Raw genomic sequence first — 27869 nt, 5'->3', positions numbered from 1 at the left:
ATAGAAAATACATGTTATTTGTGTAAAAATATGGTAGTTTTGTTTGTTTTCCATAAAGAATACGGATCATTTGAAGAGCACAGTTGGAATGTCTTATTTTGTGACTTCTTGAATTAAAAAAAAAAAATGTATCACAACTGTCAAAAGATTTAGCTTAAAAGATTAAGTGAAATTAACAGGGCTAAAATAGTCTTAACTGCTTGTTGAATATAGGACCATTGGTATTTTATATATATTTTTAGATATTTGATTTTGATAATGTGGAAAAAATGATAACTTTTATTTCTTTCTTAAAACAGGGATTGCTTGGCATTTTGTACAGAACCAGTTTTTGCCAGCTTAGCCAATGTTCTTGGTAACTGGGAAAACCTGCCTTCCCCCGTATCTCCAGACATTAGGGATTATAAACTTTATGATGTAGAAACCAAATATGGCTTGCTTCAGGTATGTATTTTTATTTGATATGTGGAAAGAGTTTCTTTCTTTAAAATTATTTTTGGCTGTTACAAGTTTATTAGCCCTGTAAACTGTACAAACCTTTGGGATCTTTTCAGTAATTTTAAAGTTATTTCTGTATTCTAAAATTTTTTTCTACAGTTTAATTGTTGTATTTAAATTATTTTTTAATTATATGAAACTGGTAACACTGGCAGCCTTTGGGGGTGGGGAACTGAGTGGCTAGAGGATGGGGTGGGTCCCTTTTGTTCCTTTAGAGTGTTAAATCGTGGATGCATTTCATAAACAAAACATTGATTTGAAATAAAAAGTAAAGTGTTAAATAAAAATTTTAAATTAGAATTGAGGAAGTTATTTCGTGGATATCAAGAGGTGTTTTTAGCCTTTTTATATATGTCTGCTTTAAAAAATCTTCCTTTCCCTGCTTACGAAAATAATACTTTCAGCTTATAAATTTATATGACAGATTCAGTGTTCTTAGGGAACAGAGCTAATTGTATTCATTATTTTTCAACAGTCTTACTGAGATATAATTGGCAAGCAATAAACTGTACATACTCAAAATGCATAGCTTCTACGTGATCAAGATAATGAACATATCCAAAACTTGGAGTAGTTTCCTCTTCCCCCTTTGTACCTAGGAGTGGAATGACTAGATTAAATGGTATATGTGTATATTTCACTTTTTAAGGAACTGCTAAATTGTTTTCCAGAATGGCCATACCATTTTATATTCCCACCAGCAGTGTATGAGAGCTCCATTTTTTCACATCTTTGCCAAAATGTGGTACGGTTGATCTTCTTCAGTTTTTAACCAATCTAATAATTGTGCGGTGCTATCTCATTATGGTCTTAATTTGCCTTTCTCTGAAGAATAACAATGTTGAGTACCTTTTCATGTGTTTATTTGCCATACAGATTTTTTTGATGAAGTGTTCAAATCTTTAGCTCATTTTTTATATGGGTTGTTTGTTTTCTTATTATTGTGTTTTCATAGCTCTTTATATATTCTGGAACAAGTCCTTCGTTACATGATTTGGTCTGTTGCTTGTCTTGTCATTCTCTTAAGAACAGAAGTTTTTAGCTTTGATGAAGTCCATATTATCAATGTATTTTTTCATGGATTATGCTTTTGGTGTCATTTCTAAGAAATCTTTGCCTAGCCCAAAGTCAGAAATGTATCCTCTTATGTTTCCCTCTAGAAGTTTTATAATTTTAGGTTTTACTTTTTTTTTTTTAATTTTTATTGTGCTTTAAGTAGGTTTTACTTTTAAGTTTATGATCCGTTTTGAGTAAACTTCTGTATATAGTCTATTTTACTTAATATGTCAAATTTACTGGCATGAAGTGTTTCATAATATTTTCTTATTATTCCTTAATGTTTGTATAATCTGTAGTGATGTCACCTCTCTTGTTCTTGATATTGCTAATTTGTGTCCTTTTTTCCTCTTCATTTTGGCTAGAGGCTAATCAATTTTATTGATTTTCTCAAAGGCCACTTTTCTGTGGCTGCTGTAACAAATTACCACAAAGTCGGTGGCTTAAAACACCAGTAATTTATTCTTTCAAAATTCTGGCGGCCAGAGTGTGAAATCAATTTATTGGCAGGGTTGCGATCCCTGCACGGGCTATAGAGGAGAACCCGTTTCTTGCCTCTTCTAGCTTTTTGTGGCTCCAGGTGTTCCTTGGCTTGTGACTGAATTAGTTCAGTCTCTTCTTTTGTGGTCCCATTGCCTATTCTGCTGCGTTTCTTTCCTATGTCTCTTATAAGGACACTTGTCTTTGGATTTAGGGTCCACCCAGATATTCCCGGTTGGTTGCTCATCTCAAGATCCTTAAATACATCTGCGAAGACCCTTTTTCCAAGTAAGGTAACGTTCACAAGTTACAGGGATTAGAACATGAATGCTAGACATGTCTTTGGGTGCCACCGTTCAACCCATTACAAACCAGCTTTTGGTTTCATTGATTTTCACTTCTTTTGTTTTCTGTAGCATTGATTTCACTCTGGTCTTTGTTTCTTTTCTTTGGTTTACTTTAGATTGCTGTTTTTATTTCATAAGAGGGAAGCTAAGATCATTGGTCTGAAACTGTTCATTTCTAATATAGGTGTTAAGTACTATAAATTTTCTCCTAAATACTGCTTTAGCAACATCCCACAAATTTTAGTATGTTGTGTTTTCGTTTTCATTCAATTCAAAATATATTAAAATTTTCTTTTTGATTTCTTCCCTGACCCATAGGTTTTTGAAAAGTAGGTTATTTGTTGTTGTTATTGTTAGGTGCCAGACAGTCAGTTCTAACTCATAGCAACCCTATGTACAACAGAACGAAACACTCCCCAGTCCTGTGCCATCCTCACAGTCCTTGTTAGCTTGAGCCCATTGTTGTAGCCACTGTGTCAGCCCATCTCGTTGAGGGTCTTCCTCTTTCTCGCTGACCCTCTACTTTAGCAAGCATGATGTTTTTCTCCAGGGACTGATCCCTCCTGATAATACATCCAAAGTATGTGAGGTGTAGCCTCGCCATCCTTGCTTCTGAGGAGCATTCTTGTTGTACTTCTTCTGAGACAGATTTGTTCATTCTTTTAGCAGTCCATGATATAGTCAATATTCTTTGCTAACGCCACGATTCAAGGGTGTCAGTTCTTCTTTGGTCTTCTTATTCATTGTCCAGTTTTTGCATGCATCTGAGGTGATTGATAACACCATGGCTTGGGTCAGGCGCAGCTTAATCTTCAAGGTGACATCTTTGCTTTTCAACACTTTAAAGAGGTCTTCACCTTACTGAGTCTTGTTTTATGGCCCAGAATATGTTTTATTTTGCACTGGGGCAGCTGTAGGGCTCACCTTGTTTACCATCTCTTAGGCATCCTGCCCTTTGTTGCCTGATTGACCAGTGTATTAAGAGTTGTTTTGTGTATTAGGGTTTTTGTTGTTTATGTGGGGAGGGGGAGTGGAGTAAGTCTGGTTTGTTTTACTCCATTTTTGCCAGAAGTAGAATTTAAGATTCTACTTTTTATTTCTTAAGTGCTTTTGTTGAAATATAACCCATATATAAAATAGTCCGGAAATCATACACGTGCAGCTCATTGAGTTATCACAAAGTTAACACCCACGTAAGTGCCACCAGTGTCAAGAAAGAAAACATCCAGAATCTCAAAAGCCCAGACTTGTGAAATTATTCAACATTTTGGCTATAGTTGTACTTTTCCAATTTATGAATATATCACAAGTTATTTATCCATTCCATCGATGAAGATTGTAGTTTTTAGCTTTTTTTTTTTTCCTCCTTAGCATGTGTGGCTTTTATAATGCATCAATAAACATTTTTATGTGTGTCTTCTTATGAACATTGCACCCAGTTCTCTTGGGTGTTTTTCTTATGAACACTGCACCCAGTTCTCTTGGGCATATATCTAGGAGTAGAACTGCTGGATATGCCTATGTTCAACTTCAGTATATGATAACAAACACTTTTCCAAACTTTTTGTGCCAATTAGCACTCTTACCAGCTAATAGTTTAATATTATCAGTCTTTTTTTTTAATTTTGTAAAATTTTGATTTCATTTACTGGTATCTCACTGTAATTCTAATATGTATTTCTCTGATGACTCATGAGATTGAGAACCATTTTTTTTCTTATACGTAGATCCATCTGCAAATTCTGACACCTCTACCATCAAAATATACATAGAATCTGTTCTAAAGTCCAGACTTGACTGTCAGACGGCCTTTTTGATTTCTCTCCACTTGAATGTCTTATAAACATCCCAGTCTTAGAGGAGTCTAAAAATGAGCTTCGAAAGTAAACTGGAGAAAGGAGACAATAAAGATCAGGGTAGAAATCAATGATCTAGAAAATGGAAAAAGAAAAGTCCATAAAGCCAAGAGCTGATGTGTAGTGAGTTGAATGGTCATAGCCAAAGATGTCTCCATTGTCTGCTTCCTAACCCTCAGACTCAGGAACTGAATAAATTTGGACAGCAAAGGGTCCTTTTATATTCTGCTTATGTGCATAGAGAAAAGATCTTAATACATAGTTGTACTCTGGTTTCATAACTGGTTTTTTCGCCTACTTTTTTTTTTTTTAATGCTTAGATTATCCTGACAATGAAAAATATATTTACTTTTGCATTTATGATGAAATTTTATTGTTAGCTGACATGTTAAACTCATTTATTGGGAGAAGCAGCGATAATTGTGATTTTTATAAAACATTTTATCATTGTAATTGAAAAGAGTTATTTAACATAAAAATTTTTTTTCCCCCATTTATAGGTTTCTGAAGGGTTGTCATTTTTGCATAGCAGTGTGAAAATGGTTCATGGAAATATTACTCCTGAAAATATAATTTTGAATAAAAGTGGAGTCTGGAAAATAATGGGCTTTGATTTTTGTGTGTCATCAACCAATCCCTCTGAACAAGAGGTAATGCAGGTTGTAGTCATCTCATTTTTTAAGCCATGGAGATTTGTGATTGTACGTGGCATGAACTAGAGAATTCATGAGTCTGATGTGTAGAAATAGGCTTGGTGGTACAATGGTATGTTTAAATGTATTACTTTGTAGAAAATTTATATTGTTCATTGGACCTAGCTTTGACTAAAAGTATTTTTCAGCTCATTGATTCTGCAGTAGTTAGTGTTATTATGAGAAAAAGATGCCAGATTTAATAAATTTGAGAACTATTGGATTAAATTTTTTTTTTTTTTTGGTCAGAGCCTCAATTTCACTCACACACACTGTGAATCTCTACCAGTGTTTCTCTGACTTATTGGACCACAGAATCTTCCTTAGGGAGCATAATAACAGTAATAACAGTGATAATAATAGTTAACATTTACTGAAGCACTTTTCTAAACATTTTTCATGTATTTACTTACTTAATTCTCACAACAACTCAGCGAGATACAGGAGCAATACAGATGAGTAACGTAGACTTACAGAGTAAATAACCTGTTTAGGCAGGTGGTAAATGGTAGAGCCAGGATTTGAACTCAGTCTTTCTGGTTCCAATGCATGCATCACTTCTTAGTGATTATGATACCTGTCTCTTCGTCCTTGGGAAACACTGCATTAGTTTAATCATGTTTTGTGTTTATTGGTTCCCTGTGGCGTAGAGGAAACCCTGGTGGTGTAGTGCTTAAGAGCTGCAGCTGCTAACCAAAAGGTTGTCAGTTCAAATCCACCAGGCACTCCTTGGAAACCCCATGGGACAGTTCTACCCTGTGCTACAGGGTTGCTATGAGTTGGAATCGACTCAACAGCAACGGGTTTTTTTTTTTTTTTTTTAAATGGTATAGAAGGCCCTTTGTGATGTGCCATCTTATTTTTCAGGTTTTTGCTGTATGTAGTTGTTAAAGGACCATGATTTGACCTAAAGATAATTTATAATTTAAGCAACCATTTTTAAGAGGAGCAGGAAAAATTTGTTTGGTCGAATACATACTATGGGTCAGACTTGTGAGCTCTGTCCTCTGCACATTTGCTTAATCCTTGCAACAATCTTTTGAACCTATTAACTAATTCACATGGCTGATTAGTGGAAGATAAAGGTTTCAAAGAACAGCCTTTTTGAAGCTGTAAAACATGAAGCCTACATATTACAAAACATACACCAGTTCTTTCCATATTCATACTTTATCTTGATAGTGATGATTTGTCTTCTGGAAGAAAGCTCTGATCTCAAAATTTTAGGAGGTCTTATTCTTATCTCTTATCTTGATGTTTACACTTTCCAGATTTAGGATTGAAGGCGGTGGTGGCATTTTTGTTTGCGTGGCAGAGGTATGAATTTAAAAGATAGACTGCTGCTGCTTGATAGCAGTTTGTTTTCATTTGAAATATTTAATTTATGTATTCTTTTTCCTTTTTATAGCCTAAGTTTCCTTGCAAAGAATGGGACCCAAATTTACCATCATTGTGTCTTCCAAATCCTGAATATTTGGCTCCTGAATACATACTTTCTGTGAGCTGTGAAACAGCCAGTGATATGTACTCTTTAGGAACTGTTATGTATGCTGTATTTAATAAAGGAAAACCTATATTTGAAGTCAACAAGCAAGATATTTACAAGAGCTTCAGTAGGCAATTGGATCAGGTATTTGCCTATAAATATCTGATGAAATGTTTCTTTGATTTTTTTTCTAAAATGTGTTCAGAAAAATCTCTAAAATGAGATATGTTTCCTATTTTAAGTTTGTATATACTCAATTTAATGGAAGTTATTTTGTAAGTAATGAGGACTGGTTAAAGTTTGTTAACTACAAATTATTTGGCATTTATTTACTAGAGTGAATATTGAAATATGGTTTTAAAATATTGAGTATTTTGTTTTAGGAATAGGAACATTTTCAGATATTAAAGATAATATTTTAAGTATTCTAATTATCTTACAACAGTAGGATTAGCAATTTGTTCAATGTACAAATATAAATATTTGTTGCCATTAAATGCTATTTGTTGAACAAACAAAGATAAAACATGCGACTTGAATTCACTGAGCTAAAGCAGCTCTCCAGGTAAATCTGCTGTACTTTTGCTAAAATACTCACTAGCTAAGAATACACAGAATATGTATATAATATGTAAATTAACTCAACAGCAAAGGAGAAGAAATAGAATACAGTTTTGTAAAGTAAAATTTGGTCAAGTGACAAATTTTGGCTGCTTAAAATTTCTAGCCCTCATCCACCTAAACTCAGAATGGTTATGCCATTATATATGCATACTCAATTCCTATTTTAATGGAAGCTGCTTTTTGGAAGAAATTTAAAACAAACAAAACAAAACCTTTTCACATGTATTTGAAGTGTCAGTCATTTATAAAATTTTCGAAATGTGTGTGTGTGTATTTATACACACTTTAAAAACCCATACCCTTGCCTGTTGGTAGAGATGTCATGCTGTTTTTTTTTCTTAATTAATTTTGGTGAATTTTATTATCTCTCCTGTGTGTCTAAGATAACTTTATGTTTTCAATACACTCACACATTCAGGTGGGCTGACAGATGCATCAAAAACACTTTCTAAAAAGAGAGAGGTAGCTCATGCAAGTTGGCAACCTTTCATGTATTGTTTTCTGTTGGAGCAGGCTGCCTCCCTTTGACATCTTATAGTCAAAGATGAAAGAAAAACTTTCCTTACTTTGAAGCCTATCGAGCACAGTTGTACATTTAGTTTAATCTGTGCTCACTTGATTTATTGGACTTTGTAATGCAAGATGATAAATACCTTACACCCTATACAAACCTTTTAAAAAAGTACTGAATAAACATAGACAATACCTTTATTTTTGTTTTTTTCCATGTTAAACCTCAGCCTCTATAGGATATGTTTCCAGAGTGTCTTTGTTAAAGATATATTGATAGGTAAATTTGAAAAAGGATTCTTAAATAGACCATTGCCAATATTAATACATATCTTTTTGAATATTTTATATTCATATTTCATATTATTGCTGTTTTGAATAGTTGAGTCGTTTAGGATCTAGTTCACTTACTAGTATACCTGAGGAAGTCCGTGAACACGTAAAACTGCTGTTAAATGTAACTCCAACTGTAAGACCAGATGCAGATCAAATGACAAAGGTGAGTACACACGAATTTCTGCCTTAGGTAAAGGGACAAAAAATGAGTTAAAGTAGATTAAAACAAGATTTAGTCAAATGTAGTCCCCAAATAACATCTGTATTGATGAACATATTAAGTGTTCAGCTTTTTTATAGTCTTAATATTTAAATCATTTGTGTACATAATTGCTCTGATGTGAGGTTAATATTTCAAGTGAAGAGTCCTAAGAGTCACAAGTAGATATGTTAAAATTCTGTGCTCCAGAGAATTGACGTTAATTCACTCATAAAAGCATAGACTTTTAATAGATTATTGGTACTCTTTATGCCTTCTGTGTTTTAGTAAACAAAATGTTACTGTCCAGCCAACTCAGAGGTACTAATTCTGACGATTTGAACTTGAAAAGAAAATTAATTTATTACTTTATCCTGATTTTTGTAATTAGAATTTCTATTAAAGTGGCCCTTAGCAGTTTGCTCATTTTTTTCCTGAATATCGTTTTGCCAAACTGACAGTTTCAAATAGAAGTATTTTAATGTTATTTATAAAAATAATTTTATTTTCTTATTTTTAGATTCCCTTCTTTGATGATGTTGGTGCAGTAACACTGCAGTATTTTGATACCTTATTCCAAAGAGATAATCTTCAGAAATCACAGTTTTTCAAAGGACTACCAAAGGTTCTACCAAAACTGCCAAAGGTTTGTTGTTGATCAGTTTCTGATTATGATCAGAATTTTAGAATTTAAAATTAACTTTCGCTTACTATAATAACTTTTCCAAAGAAATAAAGGTAACTTTTGCCTTAAGTGTATAAATAACTATAAAAGGCTGCAGACTGTAACAAAAAGTTTAGTGACCCTTTTCGCATGGTTAAAAAAATAAATAAGAAGACCCAGAAAATAGGATAAAAAATTAGAAGGATATTACCTATGCAAAGGCAGCTCTTGAACACTAAATGTCAGAAGAGAGGTTCAGAAGCTGTCACTATGGAGATCACTTCTACACCAGCAATTAAGGAGGTACTTCTTTACTTCTTTATTGATGCTGTTGTTGGGTGCCATCGAGTCCATTCCTACTTATAGCAACCCCATGTGACACAGTAGAACTGACCCGGAGGGTTTTCTTGGCTGCAGTCTTTACAGGAGCAGATCACCAGTTCTTTCTCTTGCAGAGCTGCTGGGTGGGTTTGAACCACCAGCCTTTTGGTTAGCAGCTGAGTGCTTAACCATTGCACAACAAGGGCTCTCTTATTGATGCTAAAACCCGTTGCCATCGAACTGCCCCATAGCGTTTCCAGGGAGCGGCTGGAGGATTCGAACTGCTGACCTTTTGGTTAGGAGCTGTGGCTCTTAACCATTGTTTATCACCAAGGCTCCTATTGATGCTACCCTCTTCAATTTCCTTAACCCTCCCTCTCTGACTTATTCAAGTGTGAATGTACTATAGTCTGAAAAATGTCGGTGAATGCTGATAAAGAGGCACGGGTTAGAAAGCTAGTGCTAATTCCTGGTTGCAAATTTTTGTTCCGTGTTTTGCTTATAAGGTATTCATTGATGCCTTACTGTTTGTCTAGTACTTTATTTAGGTGCTATAGAGAATAATTTTTTTTTTATAGAGAATAAAGGGAAAGAAAAAGGAAACGTGAAGTATTGTCCCTGCTCTCAAAGCCCTTACCGTATAGAGTTAACGTGCATGAAAATATTTTACATGTTCAAAGATAAAGTGTTGATTCTTAACTATTATAAATTGTATTATAAATTATAACTTGGTGGTTGAAATTGATGACCTAATACTCAAGCATTCCCTGCTATTTTATCTAACATGTAAACTTCACCTATGAAATCAATACCATGAGGTTATGTCACAAAAGAATTCTTTAGTGAATAAAAGTACAGTATAGGACAGTGCTTAAGTTGTGTGGTATGAATAATGAAGGAATTAAGAGGAGAAATATGTTAGTAAGGACTAATTTTGGAAAGTTTCCTAAATGGTCATATGCTTCCCTTTGGGATATTTCCAGGTTACGCCTTTTATCCTGGCATGATTAGGAATAGCACCTCATTTTACTCTCAAAAGTGTCTTAGTTTGAACATTTATTACATGGTCACATTACCTAAAGGGATAGGAGATTTTAAATTGTAACTTCAATTTTAACACTAAAGATTTGAAATTTTGTAAAACATTTTGCCTTTCAGCGGGTCATCGTGCAGAGAATTTTGCCTTGTTTGACTTCAGAGTTTGTAAACCCTGACATGGTACCTTTTGTTTTACCCAATGTTCTACTGATTGCTGAAGAATGCACCAAAGAAGAATATGTCAAATTGATTCTACCTGAACTTGGCCCTGTCTTTAAACAGCAGGAGCCAATCCAGGTAAGTATGCAAATATTTTTGCATTTTTATTCATTAGTATTCTTCATGATGATGACTGTCATTAAGTACAAAAGGATTGCATATGTGACTTTTTAAAACTTGAGGTAAGAATACTGTACTTTCTTTTCTGTGGTCAGAAAGCTGTCTTGTATGTGATTGAAGTGAACCATTCCTAAAATTATAAATGGACTTTGCAAGTAAATGTATGCAGCTCTCCATAAATTACCATCTCAGAAAATAAATTGTAATGAGAATTTTTATTTGCTTTACGGTTCCCGCTGGCCTTACTGGAAGTTACAGATTGGGAAATTAAGTATTTTTCTCCTGCGCTTTAGTTTGTTTGTTTTGTTATTCAGGGCCTTTAATTCATAGATGACTTGGGCCAGTTGTTTCTCTTTATCTTACTGCTGGTAAACACTGCCACCAGGAGAGAAAAAAATGCTTACAGCACCCGGGAAATAATGTACATATGTATTGTAAGTGAAAATGGTAATCGATCTCTGATGTAGATTCTATTACAGTGTTTATATCCCAGATTCAGGATAGTCTAGACTTCAGAGCAGTAGAGTCATTCACACGGGTTTGTACCTGGGCTCATTCCTGTCCTGGAACCATGACTCAGACAAATCATTACCCTTTTAAAGCCCCATTTCTTCATTTCTAAAGTGAAATGGGTTGTTGGGATTAAATGAAACTGCCTGGCCCATAGTGAATACTGTTTTATATTGCTTCCACTATATGGTCATAGCTTATTGGTAAACCATCAACTACTTGATTTAATGGCCTTCTAACAGGCTGTTTGTAGTCCTTCCCTTAAAAGAAGGGGAACAGAAGGAAGTATAGTAGTAAGGCAAGAGCTCCTATGGACTAGGGAAATGGTGAGGGAGAGTAGGCTTTGAAGCAGGTCAGGATGTGAGAAGGGAAAGGTGGTGGAGCCACAGGTTCACTGAGCTGTGTGTCTGTCAAGGTAGTGTCTTAAAGAAGCTATCATTTTTCTTTGCCTCCATTTTTTGGTATTTTTCCTCTCATTAGTTGTCCAGTTAAAAATTCCTTCTGAAAAATTTTAACTAAGACTTGACAAAATTAAGTATTCTGCATGAATAGAAGAAGTTGGTTCCTTTTAATTTAAATATGTAGGGACAGTTCGATGAGATAGGAATGAAAAGTCAGAGGCAATTAAAATGTTAATTGTTCATAGAATTTTTCCTTACAATCTTATTGATTTCTGTACCTTCTCTTGATAAAGAAGACCATAGGTAATATTAACCAACTATTAGAATTGAAAGAGCTGCTATCTTTTCTACTTTCTGTTGCACTAGAGAAGAGTAGATGTTTAGTTGATACACTTCATTAAGCAGTTCCTTAGGATACCTGATCTAGACAACAAGACTATGTTCCAGAGTCAAAAGTGTGACCAGCAAAAGAGATTATAAAGCTTTGTTAACAGTTATTCAAAATACACAGTACTTGATGTGTTCATAGCCTTAATTTTAATAAAATTAGTCTCATGATTTATTAAACAGTATCAGAGCTCTGAAAATACTTTGAATAAAAATTGTAGTTAAGAATATAAATGTAATGGCCATTTTCTGGGGTGGGGGAATCCCTTGCCTCGAGTTATTTATCTGTTCCTAATAGATGTTAGTTTAGAAAATATTTGATTATTTGCTTATGTAGACCAACGGTGCATGAGCTCACTACTTTCACTACGACCAGGCTGGCAATGTATGATGACCTTTTAGAATTTTAGATTAGGTGATGTAAAATGGTACCTTGGTGTTACTTTAATTGGTGGTTGTTCAGATTTCTCTTGGGTGAATAAATGTTTGCCTACTTATCTATTACTTTCTTTTAATTAAATTTTTTTCACAAGAAAATAACTTTTTTTCTGGTTATATAAATAATACATGTACGTTGTAAAAACTTCAACAATACTGAAAAATAAAGGAAATAAAATTACTTGAATTCTCTCCATCATTAACATTGAATGTTCTTTCATATGCTCTTATATTCACACTTATACACATAATCGTATATAAATGAGGTAATATCAACCATAAATATTATTCATATCATGGGGACTTTTTAATACTGCGTGTGTATGTATGTAGATACCCATTGCCGTTGAGTCCACTCTGACTCAATAGTGACCGTATAGGACAGAGTAGAACTGCCCCATAGGGTTTCCAAGGAGAAGCTGGTGGATTTGAACTGCCGACGTTTTGGTTAGCAGCCGTAGCTCTTAACCACTGTGCCACCAGGGCTCCCTATGGATACATGTGGATACATAGATACATACTTTTGTGTGTATATGGAGAGAGAGACTCTTTTTTTGTTTCTTTCTTTCTCTTATTCCCACCCTATCCAGAGTTTACAGGCTGTAATGTATTCTACGCTTTTCTTATGCTTATGTAATCTCAGATACACACACACACACACACACACACACACACACACACGTATTTAAATATCGGAGGGATGATTATCGTTAGGTTTATGAAAATGGAATCTATTATCTACTTTTCTGTGTCACGGAGGAAATGCGTACAAGTCAGCTGGTATAAATTCAACCTTTTTTTAAAAAAAAGATCACATAATATTCTATGGTGTGTATGTACCATAGTTTATTCACCTATCTCCTTTTGTGTCCAACTTTTTGCTACTGCACATGGTACTTTTTACCTACAACCTTATGTACTAACACTTTTTTATCCTTGTTGGCCAGTTCCTCCTTTCAATTTTCCATTTTTGTAAAAGGGGTTTATCACTGGGAGAACAAGAAGGGTACACTACTACACGCTTTGCTTTGTGTGCATGAGCTGATTTATAGATGGTGCAGTGGCCAGTCACCAGGAGAAGTGATATGATTGGTCACTGGTCGTGATGTGTGTGTTATTTACACAGTGATTTGTGGACCGAACAACTAGCAGGAAAGTTTGTACTTCATGCAGTTACTCACAGTTAACATAACCGTGGTAACTTACTTTTGAATTGTGCTATTGGGGACTGTAACTGAAGTTCATTTTTATCAGAACTATACAAAGTGAGAGCTCCTATATACTCTTCAATTTTTTTTTTAAATAACATGGCATTTTCATTAATCTGATGTGTTTAAGGAATATGGTATTAAAAGGATGAATTTTTTTACTTGATGAGTACATTTCCAAAATGTACTATGTAATTTTTAACCACCTTGGTACAGTAGAATATGGGAGATCTTCATCAGGCACTTCAGTAACTGTACATGGACCTCACTGAAAGATAATGAAGTACTTGGGGCCCTTTTCTTCTACATGAAGTGATGCTGACTGCAGTGCTTTTTGGTGAACGACAGTATTTTTTTACATAAATAACACTCACCTTCTATGTTTGCCAGCTGCACCCTTCAGAGGTATTTTTTTAAGTGCGCTATGCTAATTTTTTTTTTTTTTTTACAGCACCATGTTAAAAAAAATTGGCATAGCAGTTCTTATGAAAATGCCGCGGGGTGGTAGGGAGCATGGTTGGCAAACAAATGTAGAAGGTGTGCGTTATTTGCGTAAAAATACCATGTTTGACCTTTTTTATTTCCTTCCTTGCTCTTATATATCCTTTCTTAACATGTTTTCCCTAAAGTCCCCTATCTTTTCAATTTGTATGTCATCTACTGTGGCCTAGAATATAACCAGGCACGTCAAAGTTGTCTCTGCTCTAAGGGTAAATGGACTTTGCCCTAGGAACTTCATAGAAGCCGAGTGATGGAATTTACACCTTTGGGACATCTGGCTTTGCTGCCCTTCGGTTTTTTTTTTTTTTTTAAAACCCAGTAGCTTCCCAGATAGTTGGTATTTGTAGGTGAGTGATGTATTACTGTAAAAATGTGAGAGGAAATTCATCTTTATTTTTAAATGTTTGAACTGCTAAACCAAAAAAACCAAACCCAGTGCTGTCAAGGACTGCTGGTAGGAGTTAAATATTGTGCTTCCTAAAATTTAAGAGATTTGACTTGTATGTTCTTGTCTTCCATGCTTTCAGGCTAGCAACATGGTGAGTGTCAAAATACATAACTTACTCTTTTGAAGAAATTATAAATTTTCTCATATGTAGAATCTCTTAAAGATTCTAGACTTTAATATATTGTTCACCTGTTTCCTATACAGATTTTGTTAATTTTCCTACAAAAAATGGATTTGCTACTAACCAAAACCCCTCCTGATGAGATAAAGAACAGTGTCTTACCAATGGTTTACAGAGCCCTAGAAGCTCCTTCCATTCAGATCCAGGTATAGTATTTGATTTGTTTTTCTTTAATAATGATTTTGATTCTTAAAGCAGAAGAAAGAAAGAAGGTACATTTTTGAGTTTAAATTATAAAATCTTTTATATAGCACTCATCAGTAGTATGTATTTATCTACTGAACTACATCATTGATTTATTGCTACTAAAGTGTATCTACTCTAACAAGTTTAAAGGATCAGTTGATAAAGACCTGCATTGTGAAATAAAATGATTCATTGCTTTTATTTATTAGAAACGCACTACTATGGAAAAAAGTTTTGATTTATTGTAGCTTAGATTGTTGGTATATCCTCTTCTTTCTGTGTCTTACTAAATGGGTAATTGAAATATGAATTAAAGTGTGCTATTTTTTATGAAAGTGTCAGAGATAGTTGCCTTTTTCTTGTGAAAACATTAAGTAGGTATTTCCCTTACTCTTACTATTCTTTCATGCCTGGTACCTCAGTTTTCTATTTAGAAATGATGTTCCTCCTGCGTTGAAGTTAATTTGTGCACAGACAGATGGAAAAGCAGATAATAATTTGGTATGACTGGCCGTAATATGTTTATAGTAATGTTTTTCTCCCAGAAAAACTAGCTTGGAACATCATATATTTGCCAAACTTTTAGTTCCGTAGTCTGTCTGGTTCTGTGCACTGTCTGGAAAAACATTCTGAATCACAATTAAAAGTCTAATTTAGTTTTATTTTTTTTTTTTACTTTGAGAAATACATGCTTACGTTCAGAACATCTCATTGCACAAGTGGTTTTATATTTAAAGGTTTATAGTCTTTTTTGCCAGTATAGAAATTCTGGTAAAGAAAAACATGATTTTAATTTTTTTAAGCTATTGACCAAACTGCCATTTCTGATATCATTCAGTGGAAAGTCTTTAGTCACCGGTCGAGTTAACTGGTATCATCATTGCTTGATAAGACCATGGTAAAGTGTATCTAAACAACTAGGGGGAATACTAGAGCAAGAAACAAAATCTTTTTATCAAGCTTCATTCAAGTAGAAGGCTAGAAGGTAATTTCTGAAATTCATTTTTGAGACTTGATAGATATTTTTTAAGTGAAATTTGATTAAAAATATTTAGAATTGTTCTGAAAAACATTTGCAAATGTAGAAGATGTTTTGCGAAAGCTAGGAGCCTTAAAAAGAAGCTTTAATAGAATTGTATATATGAAATAGTTTTTTATTATTTACCTTTTAAATTAAGCCTAGAAGCTAAGTTCACCCCCCCACCCCACGCACATACCAATTATAGACGAAGAAAGTATAAATTAAGAAGCAGAAAATCCTAAGAATTTGGTAATTGAGTTTCCTTAGGGTTTTTTTTGTTGGGGGGGGAAGTGGGGGAGGTAGTTGTCATTGTTGTTAGTTCCTTTTCTTCTCCTCTTCTTAGGATCTTTATTTTGTCTCCTAGGAAGAAAGCCCTCGGATCCCTTAACTAAGTGATTTAGACAGAACTGAAGATTTGTCTCTTTGTAACCTACTGCCCTGAGCTTGATTATACAGTGTAGCACTTTACAGTTGCTCTGCAATAATACAAGTGTTAGGGTTTCTTTGCTGAAAGCGTCTCTCTCTCATTACTGGTAGAATCAGTTAAAGGCTGATCTTCCTTAAGAAGATACCCTCTTGTAACAGGAGCATAGCGTCTCACTGACTGCTCACCCTTGCTCATTCTCGTCTGCCATCTGTGGAAAGTGGTACCATAAATGTAACTTGCATTTCTTATCCTCTAATTATGTCCTCCACTTAAATATTATGGTTCTGAGTGGATATAAAAATATAACCCTTTTACATCTGCCTTTTGGATATAATTTGGGAATAAAGTAAAGGAAATAAAATATATGCCAGTATTTTGATAACACATTCTCAGTAGTTAATTCATTTCTGTCTAACTATGAATGTCTTTAAGTCTGCTGAATATTGCCAATAGCTCCTTTCCTGATGTACATTTTTGCTTTCATTTTCTTCAGTACATAATCCCTTTTGTCATGCTTTGCTACAAAGATCATTGCTCATTCATCATGAAGGATCATTGTTCATCCTGCCCTTATAAGGGAGCTGACCTGTGTGTTCTTCAGCCAGTTAGTTCTCAAGCCATTTCTTCCTCTTTTGCTTCTCTGATTCAGTGCCCCATCTTCTATCATCATCCCTTTTCCTCTGTTATTCAGAGTTTCCAGCACTGGATGGCACGTATTAGTTAATAAAAAAAAAAAAAAATAAGAAGGACTTAAATAACTCTCCTGCTTCTATAAATGATACTTGTTTAAGGTTCAGAATTTGGAAGGACTTACAAATATAAAGAAATAAAAATCCTCTCTCTTTAAGATAACCATTGTTAACATTTTGGGATATATCCTTCCAGTCTTTTTTCTAAGTATACAGACAGACACTTATATATACATAAATAATTCAACAGAAAATTGGGATTATAACAGTTTCATTACATTTTTCTCCTGAATACCATTAAACAGTCTTTAAAAAAAAAATTTTTTTTTTTAAGTGTTTGTATTGTATCCTATAGGTATTGGTAGCTAGAGGGTCGCTGTGAGTCGGAATCGACTTGATGGCAGTGGGTTTTTTTTTTTTTTTTTTTTTGGTTTTGTGGATATTGGTAACAACTAAGAAATCAGTTATTTAAGAAGAATTCTCTTTATGTGACTTTGTACTTGATTTTCTTTCATTGTAAAATATAGCAAAACTTAAGTATTCCTGATTTTAAAAAATTAACGAGGAATTGTACTATCAGAGAAAGAGATTAGAAATGAGACTAGGGAGTTTTGAGACCATATGCTAATTATATGGCTGCACATGGTCTTCTGAGCCTGTTTCCTCATCTGTAAAATTGAAAAGTGATAACTGTTCTTCTTTCAAAGAGTTGTAAAGTTGTGAAGAGAACCAAATGATACATGTGAAAGTTTATTTCAAACTATTTGACAAATGAGCCCTGCACATACAATTTTTTTTTTTTTTTTAATATGAGAGAGAAAGGATGAGAGAATCTTTTCTGAAATTAATCCAAGGTTTATTTTCTTCCTAGGAACTCTGTCTAAACATCATCCCAACCTTTGCAAACCTTATAGAGTACCCATCCATGAAAAATGCTTTGATACCAAGAATTAAAAATGCATGTCTACAAACTTCTTCCCTTGCCGTAAGTAATTGCATATTAAATTTTGTTTTCCTTTCACTTCTCAGTGGTTTAATTCATTTTCTTATTGTTCAACATCCTTTTGTTGTTCATGTATTTCTTCTTGGCTATAAAAAAAAAAAAAAATAGATAACCTAAATATACTACCAAAGTGGGCAATAACTATAGTTTTCCCTGGTGTGTAATTTATAATATTGCATCTCAAACCTTACTCCTTGTCCTCTTACTTTGAGTGCCCAATATAAAATGTAAGTTTTTTTTCTGCTTCAACTCACAATTTATTTTATTGGTAGCTTCAGAGTAATCATGAGAGCTTAACTTGGTATATAGCGTAAAAACTTTTTGAATAGCTATCTTTTATAAATGGCCTTTACTTTTAGTCCTCTATCTCTAATTTTTTATCCTCTAGTTACTTGCCTACTTTCAAAAAAAGTACAGTAAGGTAATAAGCTAATATGGATAAAAATGGGAGAAAATAGTTTTACTCAAAAAAATATAGGCGAAGGATAGTTACCTCCTTTGAATGTAAAATTTTAACACCAAGTTACTTGGTAGTCAAGGAAGGTAGAATAAATAACATAGTTTTTATTATCTCGTGTCAAGAGCAATAAAAGTCCCCAGTCTTTTCTGTAACCCTAAATTGTAAGAAGAATTTATCACAGAAGGAACATTGCATAGTCTTTTCAAATATTAGCTTTAGAGAAGAGGGAGAAATATCATCACCTGAACAGTTTTTATATTGATGTCTGATAATGAACGTTTTATTAAATTTTTATTTTGTAAAGGCGGTTCTTTGGAGATCTCATCCGTTTTTATCTGGTGGAATGTGAATTTAAATTTTACAAAGTTAGTAGCTTAATAGAATAATAGGCACCCAATCTATTTTAGTTCTTGTTTTACTTTACAACTATCTAGTCCATTTTAGTTCTTGTTTTTTGCTGGAAAGTCTCTGAGATTGAAAACATACACAAAATAGGAAAAAATATCATTTATTGAAATGAACAATGGGCTAGAAGTCAAGAAACCTGAGTTCTTATTCTGACTCTACTAAAACTAGCCCTGTGGCTTTGGGCAAGTCACCATACCTCTAAGTCTCTTAAAAAACATAAAAAGGATATGAAATGAAGTCTTCTCTGACATTCTCAAATTTTATGACTGAATGTTCAAAATAGGTGGTAGTAATACGCAGCCTAGGAAACCCTATGGGGCAGTTCTGCTTTGTCCTGTGGGGTGGCTATGTCCTGTGGGGTGGCTATGTCCTGTGGGGTGGCTATGTCCTGTGGGGTGGCACGTATCAACAATATACAGCTTAAAATTGTTTTCAAAATGCCCTTTAAAGTTTTTTGAAAACCATAATATGCCTTATATTTTGACAGTATAAATTTATCTCAAAGCACATATTATATTTCAGTCCTAGTAGATATGCAGAGTGAAGTGGGAGCATGGGTACTTGAATTAAATTACCATGTTTTACACAAATAACAGGCACATTATACTTTTTTTGGTCAACTGTGCAACCCCCTTGGGCATTATTTTCCTAGGCATGCTATGCACGTTATATGTGTGGGTGTATGTTATTTCTGAAAAAATATGGTAATGCCCAGTTGTGTTTTTTTTTTTTCCTTTTTAAGATACCAATAGAGCCCTGAAAAGCGTCTTGTTAGCAAGGAGTTATAGTGAATGCATTTATGACAGTAACTCTGGAAAGTATTTGCATTTAACATACCGCCTTCAGTGCTCCTATCTTCAATGTGACAAAGGTGAATTCCTGAGTTACATTTATAGACCTATACCTCTAAGGTTTAAAAATTCTACCTAGGAAACTTCCTGAAACACAAGTGAGAATTACTGTCCCCAGATAATAAAGAAAAATAAATTCTACAGAGAATTATATAAAATGCTCCAAGAAGTATATTTGTGACTTACATGACTAATATTTTGTATATCATCAAAGAAAATAAAATTAAAGTAATATTTCCAGTTTCTCTTAAAATTTATGTATTATGGGAGAGTGCAGGAGAGTGCAGTGATTCGTTTTATAAAACCAATCCTAAGAACAAACCAAATCTTTAGATATCTTTTTTTTTAATTTATAATAACCCTTGTATTTGAATTTCAGAACACAGCCATACATTATTTTTCAGAAATGAAATTTCATTTTTCTTGCAGAAATATGGTGCTTTTTTAACCAACCAAATTAGTTTTTTTTTTAGCTTTTTTTTTTTTTAACTGGTTTTATAGATACCGACTCAGAAAAGTCTGTCTTAACAAATTCTAGCTAAAACCAGAGTGTGAAATACTTATCAAAATAGTCAAGTGAATTACAGCTTTGATAACATAGCTTCTAAATGTCAGGTTTTAGTCACTATATTAAAGACATCTAGAAATAGAAAACTTCTTAGGTAGAGCAAATATGGATACTCTTCACATGTTGAAATATTTATTTTAAGAATAAACCTGAGTTATAGAAAAATACTGGAATTGATCACTTGGTAGGGAGAGTATAATCTTTTTTACAACTCAGATGCCCCCAAAGGAATGTTCTTAGTAAGCACGTATGTATATAGTAAAAGCTTCTCAAATGCTAATTACTTTATTTAAAATGTTGCAGAATTGAAGTCATTTCTTATCTTTATCTAACTAGTGTCCTGGTGAAGCAATCGTAAATTCTTTCTTAAACAAGTAGGGGAAGTTAATAAATAAACAAACTTCTTATGTTAATAAAAGATAAGAGCCTTTAAACCTACTTTTATTCTTGAGATTTTAACATATATCTATGTGAAGATTAAATTTACATTTAAATATTTTCGATTTCAAAGACAAATGACTAATACAGTTTACCTCTTTTAATAGGTTCGTGTAAATTCATTAGTGTGCTTAGGAAAGATTTTGGAATACCTGGATAAGTGGTTTGTACTTGATGATATTCTACCCTTCTTACAACAAATTCCATCCAAGGAACCTGCAGTCCTCATGGGAATTTTAGGTAGCTGAAAACTTAATATCATTTTATCCTACTTTATTGTCTTACATGATGCAAGTAAATTTTCCAATTATAAAACCATTGTACTTGCCAGTAATTGAAGAATGATGGGATAAATGCCATAGTATACTTCTCTTTGGGTTAATTTTAGCAAAAGCAATAGAACCTTGACATATATAAAGGAATAAGACATTTGGGGAGCCTAGCTTCACTTATATCATGATAGCATATAGTTTTCCCCATAAAATCGTTCAAAGTAAGATAGGAGAACAAAGCTACTTGAAATGGTGATATAGGTCTTAATAGTAATAATAAAAAAATGAAAATTTATTTTATTTTATTATTTTTTATTATTACTATCTATATCTTATATATATCTTAATAGTAATAGCTAGTACGTGTTCGGTACTCAGTTTATAAGAGGTACAATGCTAAGTACTTTGTCTGCATTGTTGTATTCCGTTCTCCCCAAAATCCAGTGAAATAGTAGATAAGGTTGCCATAAGTCAGAATCGGAATTGACTCAGGGGCAGCCAACAACAACATTTCTGTTTCACAAAGAGAATGAGGCTCAGAGAAGTTGAGTAAGTTATTCAGGGTCATGCAACTGATAAGTGGTTGAACTGTTTTTTTAGTTTAGATATGCATAAATCTTAACTAGTGTGTTTCAGTGCTAAAGTGTTGCTGTAGCATATTAGCCTCATAGCACATTCTATTCTAGTTAATTACAAATTACTCTGTCAGGAAACTCTGAAATTGCTTGTAAATAGTTAAAAATATGAAAGTCTGATCTGGAAGTGCCAGGGAGTACTGTGTTCGTAGAAACAGACATAGCTGTAGAATCACAAAAACATTAACAGTTTTAATTTTTACTAAATCTGAAGTTCTTTACTAATTTTGAAGAGATTACTACTCATCTCTGTATATCTTAACACTTTAAGCTATAGTTTCTAGCCTGTATGAAGCCGTGAGTAAATATTTGTGAACCTCTGTAGACATAGAATTTCTGGGAAATGTTACAAAACTTTTTTGATCAAAGAGGTTAGTCTTTTTGAGAGTTTTGTATACTGGAAGAGAGCCCTGGTTCAAATCCAGATTCTGTCAATTCCTGGAGTGACTTTGAACAAGTTTTTAATCTATAAAATGAGGATAAAAATAACATCATTTTAGGATTCTTGTGAGAATTCAGTGAGGCAACTGAAGACAAAGTACTGTGCATAAAAAAGTGCTCGGCAAATAAGCAGTTAGTAGCCACTCAATAAAGTGCTTCTTTGAGTATGTAAACCATGTGTACTTTAACATGAGAATAATAAGAGAGAGTGTGTTCAAAAGCTTTGGGTTATGTGTAAAACACTCAGAACATAACTAGGAAAAGGATTCAGAGAATGAGGAGCACATGTACTCTGTTTGCCAAATGAAGGCTTTGTGGAATAGGTATAAAAAGCAGTACCTTGAAGGTCAGGTAAGTAGGTGAGGCAATGGGGAAGGGTAGTGTGAGATTGAGTTATATAGTATGAGGCTGTACCTGATTCTGATAACCGTTTAATGTTATGCTATCATTAAACGTAGCCTTATGCCCAAAAAGTAACTATGTCATGATATTTAAATACGGACTGATGGTAAAGGCTGAAGTCATTCTAATCTGTATGTAAGAGCATCGTGATCCTAGGCACTGTTGGGAAAAATTTGTGACTATACTACTTACCAAGAGATTTCATGTAGGTACACTGTTTCCATGATCTCTATGAAACTCTGTGGGGCAGTTTTACTCTGTCCTGTAGGGTCGCTATGAGTCGGAATCGACTCGACGGCACTGGGTATTAATGGTGTTAAATTACAAAATGTGTCTTATTCTTTTCTATCAGGTATTTACAAATGTACATTTACTCATAAGAAGTTAGGAATCACCAAAGAACAGCTGGCTGGAAAAGTATTGCCTCATTTGATTCCCCTGAGTATTGAAAACAATCTTAATCTCAATCAGGTAGGAGTATTATTTATACTTTATTCAGTTTATTATTTTTTTTTTGGCCTTAAATATGCAATTATACTATCTATAAAGATTGGTAAAACAAAGAAAAATATGCCATCAGAGTTCGATGAAGAAAGTTTGTGGATTCAAAGTAAAAATGTAAGTGAGATGGAAGGATGGATTTTTGAAGGCTTCATTGGAGGTAGTAAATGAGCAGGACTTTGAAAGATGTGTAGGATTTGGGGCTCCTTCAGATTTGGGGCTGAGAAGTTGACATGAACAAAGACAAAGTTATGGCTTTGGGAAGTGTACTAGTTATTTGTTACTGGATAACAAGTCATCACAAATGTAGTGGGTTAAAACAACCCATGTTTATTATCTCACAGTCTCGGTGGGTCACTCTAGCCAGGGTATGGTTTAGCTGGATCTTCTGCTCAAGATCTCCCACAATACTCCAGTCAAGGGCCAAAGTCTCATCTAAAAGTTCAACTGGGGAAGGAAGCTTCTAAGCTCACTTACATGGTTATTGGCAGGATTCAACTCCTTTAGGGGTGCTGGACGAAGGGCTTCAGTTCCTAACTGTTGGCTAGATGTCATCCTCAGTTCCTTGCCAAGTGGACCTCTCTAACATGGCAACTTGCTTCATCAAAGCAAGCAAGAAAGGGAGTCCACAAGCAAAATGGAAGTTAGCGTTTTGTGTACTGTAATCAAGATAGTGGCATCCCATTATTTTTGCCATATTGTGTTGTTTAGAAGCAAGTCACAGGTCTTACCCACCCTCAGAAAGAGGGGATTACCTAAGGGCATGCGTTCCAGTATGAGATTTTAATTGGTGGCTATCTTAGAATCTGTCTGCCATACGGAATGGAGGTAGGTAGTCCCAAACTTAGGATGGGGTTCCATTACAATGACTCCATCTAAGTCTGTTCTGATGTAAGTCGAATATCTCTTTTTTTGGTTTTCACTATTATTGCCTTTTATTATCAGTATCTTTATAAATCTAGTCTTTGTCTTTGGGGGTTGGAAACATTATATATAAACTTATATATATATATATATATATAAACTTAAAGATATAATACTTACATAAAAAAGTACACAAATCATAAAAATTTACTTCGATGAAGAGGAGTTGGATGACGTTAGCATTTTGTTTGGATGACGTTAGCATTTTGTCAGTTGTGGGGATAACTCCACTTGTGGAAGGTTCTGGATCATCTGGATTATTCCTGGGAATGGGATGGCGTTTCTAGTCAGAAAATTAGTGAGAATCGTCTGTATGATCCTTTACTTTTTTCTCCATATATTTTGCGATAACATCTCACTGCTTCCCAAATCTGCATGTCAACTTGAGCAAAGCAGTCAGCTTTGGGTCCATGTTTCCAAGCAACTCAAGCTCCTGATTTAGTTTAGAAAACTAAGTCTGTACAGCAGTGTTTTGAGCAGTAAATCATAAAATTGAACATCTGCCAGTGAACATCTGAGAATGATAATATCGGTGTGCTGCAACATTGTATGTAGTACATATTACTAATAATAAGGTATACCAAAAAAAGACAGTTGCAAGTTGTAACTTGAATACATCTTAAGGTGAGGACAACCTGTAGTCCAATTTGACAAGAGGGAAATAGGGAGAAAAGATAAGTTAAGACTAAAGTAGATAGACTTTAAATGCCTGTCTGGTTTAGGTATTTGAACTTTCAAGATACAGTAAATGAGTAGAGGGATAATGTTTCAAAGATTACCATAGAATTATCTCTCTGCATACCTCTACTGCTGTAGTTACCACAACTATGTTCTTATGTGTCTCATTTTTTTTCCTTGAGATTATAAACTCCTAGTAGGCTGGTATTATAGCTTATTCTTCATTATATCCCCAGCACCTAGTGTAGTGCCAGAAACAAAAATATTTATTGAATTAAGAGAAAACTTGAGGTTCAGAGTAAAGACAAGGCGTTTTGTTCACAATAGGACTGATTTAATGAAGTATAATGGAAGAGACTGGGAAGGGTTCCTTTTTAACTGAGAGTGACTGAGAGTGATAGGCAGGCAAGATTTAGAATTAAGGGCTGAAAGTAAATAAGAGTAATGAGGGAAGCAGAAAGTTGGGAATTAAGCAAGAGAGCATTTCACATTGGAGAGGATGCTGAGTGAGTAGAGTTTTGGAGGTAGAGAAATTTGTAAAATTAATTAGATCAAACACTTTATTTGAAGTAGTAGAATAAACTTCTGAAAGGTTGTATCCCTAGATTTCAATTTTTGGCTTGATAGTTTCTTTAGTAGGGTTGAGGTTAGGTTTGGCAGAAAGGGAAAAAATGAATATTGGTAAAAAATAGGATGATAATATGACTAAGATAATCCTCAACTTTTTTCGTTTCTATTCTTCTCATATTTCTGATTCAGGGTGTTTTTAAATATTTCCAAATACTTGTTTTAGGATATATAACTTCATTTGAAATGTTACGTTAGTTTTCTTCAGCTTTATGATATTTCAGGGGTGAATTTTCATCAGCAGAAATACTTTGATTCATATCTTTTGATATTTTATACTAATTTGTCATGGATGTAGTCTCCTTTCCTATTCATTTTGTGGACAGGGTTCCTAATTCAAGACTACCCTCTTTGGTCAGTTTTTACCTCGCCTTCGCAGTTTCTTTTATGGGCCGTGGGTGGTATTGGTAGAGAGAAGGCGATAGTGATGGGGTCAGTATGTCTTGTTCCTCTTTCACAGGATCCTTAATTTCCCCCTCTTATTTCCTCCTTTCCCTTCACTGCCTCGTCTCTAAGGGGGGCACCCCCTTTCTTCTTTCTGATTCTCCCCAGAAGCAATGTTTCTCTGAGGTCACTACTTTAGTCCCACACACCGTCAGGCCCCTTTTCTGTAGCCAGTGCTATGAACCAGCAAGGCCTGAGCTGGGTTCAGTATTTAGACATTTAATGTTAGACTTTTTCCTTCTGGAGATGATTTTGTCTCTGCTTCTTCTGAGATTTGTACTTTATTCTTTTCACCAAGTTTTTATACCCTGTTCTCCCCTGCTGTCTTCACCCAGAAACTTGTAACAGCAGGCCCAGGAGCTGTGTTGGAATTTTGTTTTTCCTCTACTAGACTAGTAGGTAATTTGAATGTTATGGTGTTCTCTGTCTCCTAGGAGTGCTGAAGGCATGGGTCACATATGGTTTTATTTCCTCTCCTTGTTGATTTTATGATTTTTTTTCTTATAAGGGTGTAAAGTGAAAAATCAGGCAGCCGTCAAGCCTCTCCATATCTTGAAATTTTATTTTTTATATTAACTTTTACTAAGCTTCAAGTGAACGTTTACAAATCCAATCAGTCTGTCACATATAAGTTTACATACATCTCACTCCCTACTCCCACTTGCTCTCCCCCTCTTGACTCAGCCCTTTCAGTCTCTCCTTTCGTGACAATTTTGCCAGCTTCCCTCTCTCTCTATCCTCCCATCCCGCCTCCAGACAAGAGTTGCCAACACAATCTCAAGTGTCCACCTGATATAATTAGCTCACTCTTCATCAGCATCTCTCTCCCACCTGCTGACCAGTACCTTTCATGTCTGATGAGTTGTCTTCGGGGATGGTTCCTGTCCTGTGCCAACAGAAGGTCTGGGGAGCATGGCCGCCGGGATTCCTCTAGTCTCAGTCAGACCATTAAGTTTGGTCTTTTTATGAGAATTTGGGGTCTGTATCCCACTGATCTCCTGCTCCCTCAGGGGTCCTCTGCTGTGCTCCCTGTCAGGGCAGTCATCGATTGTGGCTGGGCACCAACTAGTTCTTCTGGTCTCAGGATGATGTAGGTCTCTGGTTCATGTGGCCCTTTCTGTCTCTTGGGCTCTTAGTTGTCGTGTGGCCTTGGTGTTCTTCATTTTCCTTTGCTCCAGGTGGGTTGAGACCAATTGATGCATCTTAGATGGCCGCTTGTTAGCATTTAAGACCCCAGACGCCACATTTCAAAGTGGGATGCAGAATGATTTCATAATAGAATTATATTGCCAATTGACTTAGAAGTCCCCGCAAACCATGTTCCCCAGACCCCCGCCCTTGCTCTGCTGACCTTTGAAGCATTCATTTTATCCCGGAAACTTCTTTGCTTTTGGTCCAGTCCAATTGAGCTGACCTTCCATGTATTGAGTGTTGTCTTTCCCTTCACCTAAAGCAGTTCTTATCTACTGATTAATCAATAAAAAACCCTCTCCCACCCTCCCTCCCTCCCCCCTGGTAAGCACAAAAGCATGTGTTCTTCTCAGGTTTACTATTTCTCAAGATCTTATAATAGTGGTCTTATACAATATTTGTCCTTTTGCCTCTGACTAATTTCGCTCAGCATAATGCCTTCCAGGTTCCTCCATGTTATGAAATGTTTCACAGATTTGTCACTGTTCTTTATCGATGCGTAGTATTCCATTGTGTGAATATACCACAATTTATTTACCCATTCATCCGTCGATGGACACCTTGGTTGCTTCCAGCTTTTTGCTATTGTAAACAGAGCTGCAGTAAACATGGGTGTGCATATATCTGTTTGTACGAAGGCTCTTGTATCTCTAGGGTATATTCCGAGGAGTGGGGTTTCTGGGTTGTATGGTAGTTCTATTTCTAACTGTTTAAGATAACACCAGATAGATTTCTAAAGTGGTTGTACCATTTTACATTCTAACCAGCTATGTATAAGAGTTCCAATCTCTCCACAGCCTCTCCAACATTTATTATTTTGTGTTTTTTGGATTAATGCCAGCCTTGCTGGTGTGAGATGGAATCTCATCGTAGTTTTAATTTGCATTTCTCTAATGGCTAATGATCGGGAGCATTTTCTCATGTATCTGTTGGCTGCCTGAATATCTTCTTTAGTGAAATGTGTGTTCATATCCTTTGCCCACTTTTTGATTGGGTTGTTTGTCTTTTTGTGGTTGAGTTTTGACAGAATCATGTAGATTTTAGAGATCAGGCGCTGGTCGGAGATGTCATAGCTGAAAATTCTTTCCCAGTCTGTAGGTGGTCTTTTTACTCTTTTGGTGAAGTCTTTAGATGAGCATAGGTGTTTGATTTTTAGGAGCTCCCAGTTATCGGGTTTCTCTTC

The 27869-nt window shown here is 34.8% G+C and overlaps 1 protein-coding gene across 2 annotated transcripts in view; it reads left to right on the top strand.

The window, feature by feature from the left end:
- The window catches only part of SCYL2 (SCY1 like pseudokinase 2), a 90276-nt gene that overhangs the window by 44311 nt on the left and 18096 nt on the right, over positions 1 to 27869 (top strand). For both annotated transcript variants that reach the window (XM_010599607.3, XM_003405287.4), the window contains exons 4-13: positions 300 to 444; positions 4738 to 4887; positions 6338 to 6559; positions 7932 to 8048; positions 8605 to 8730; positions 10228 to 10404; positions 14544 to 14666; positions 17715 to 17828; positions 20679 to 20811; positions 22674 to 22792. In XM_010599607.3, the coding sequence (XP_010597909.1) occupies positions 300 to 444; positions 4738 to 4887; positions 6338 to 6559; positions 7932 to 8048; positions 8605 to 8730; positions 10228 to 10404; positions 14544 to 14666; positions 17715 to 17828; positions 20679 to 20811; positions 22674 to 22792 (1426 nt within the window). The remainder of the gene's footprint in view (positions 1 to 299; positions 445 to 4737; positions 4888 to 6337; positions 6560 to 7931; positions 8049 to 8604; positions 8731 to 10227; positions 10405 to 14543; positions 14667 to 17714; positions 17829 to 20678; positions 20812 to 22673; positions 22793 to 27869) is intronic.

Source organism: Loxodonta africana, chromosome 4 (assembly GCF_030014295.1).
Source record: "Loxodonta africana isolate mLoxAfr1 chromosome 4, mLoxAfr1.hap2, whole genome shotgun sequence".
Lineage (NCBI taxonomy): Eukaryota > Metazoa > Chordata > Mammalia > Proboscidea > Elephantidae > Loxodonta > Loxodonta africana.
This window is presented reverse-complemented; position numbering and strand designations above follow the sequence as displayed.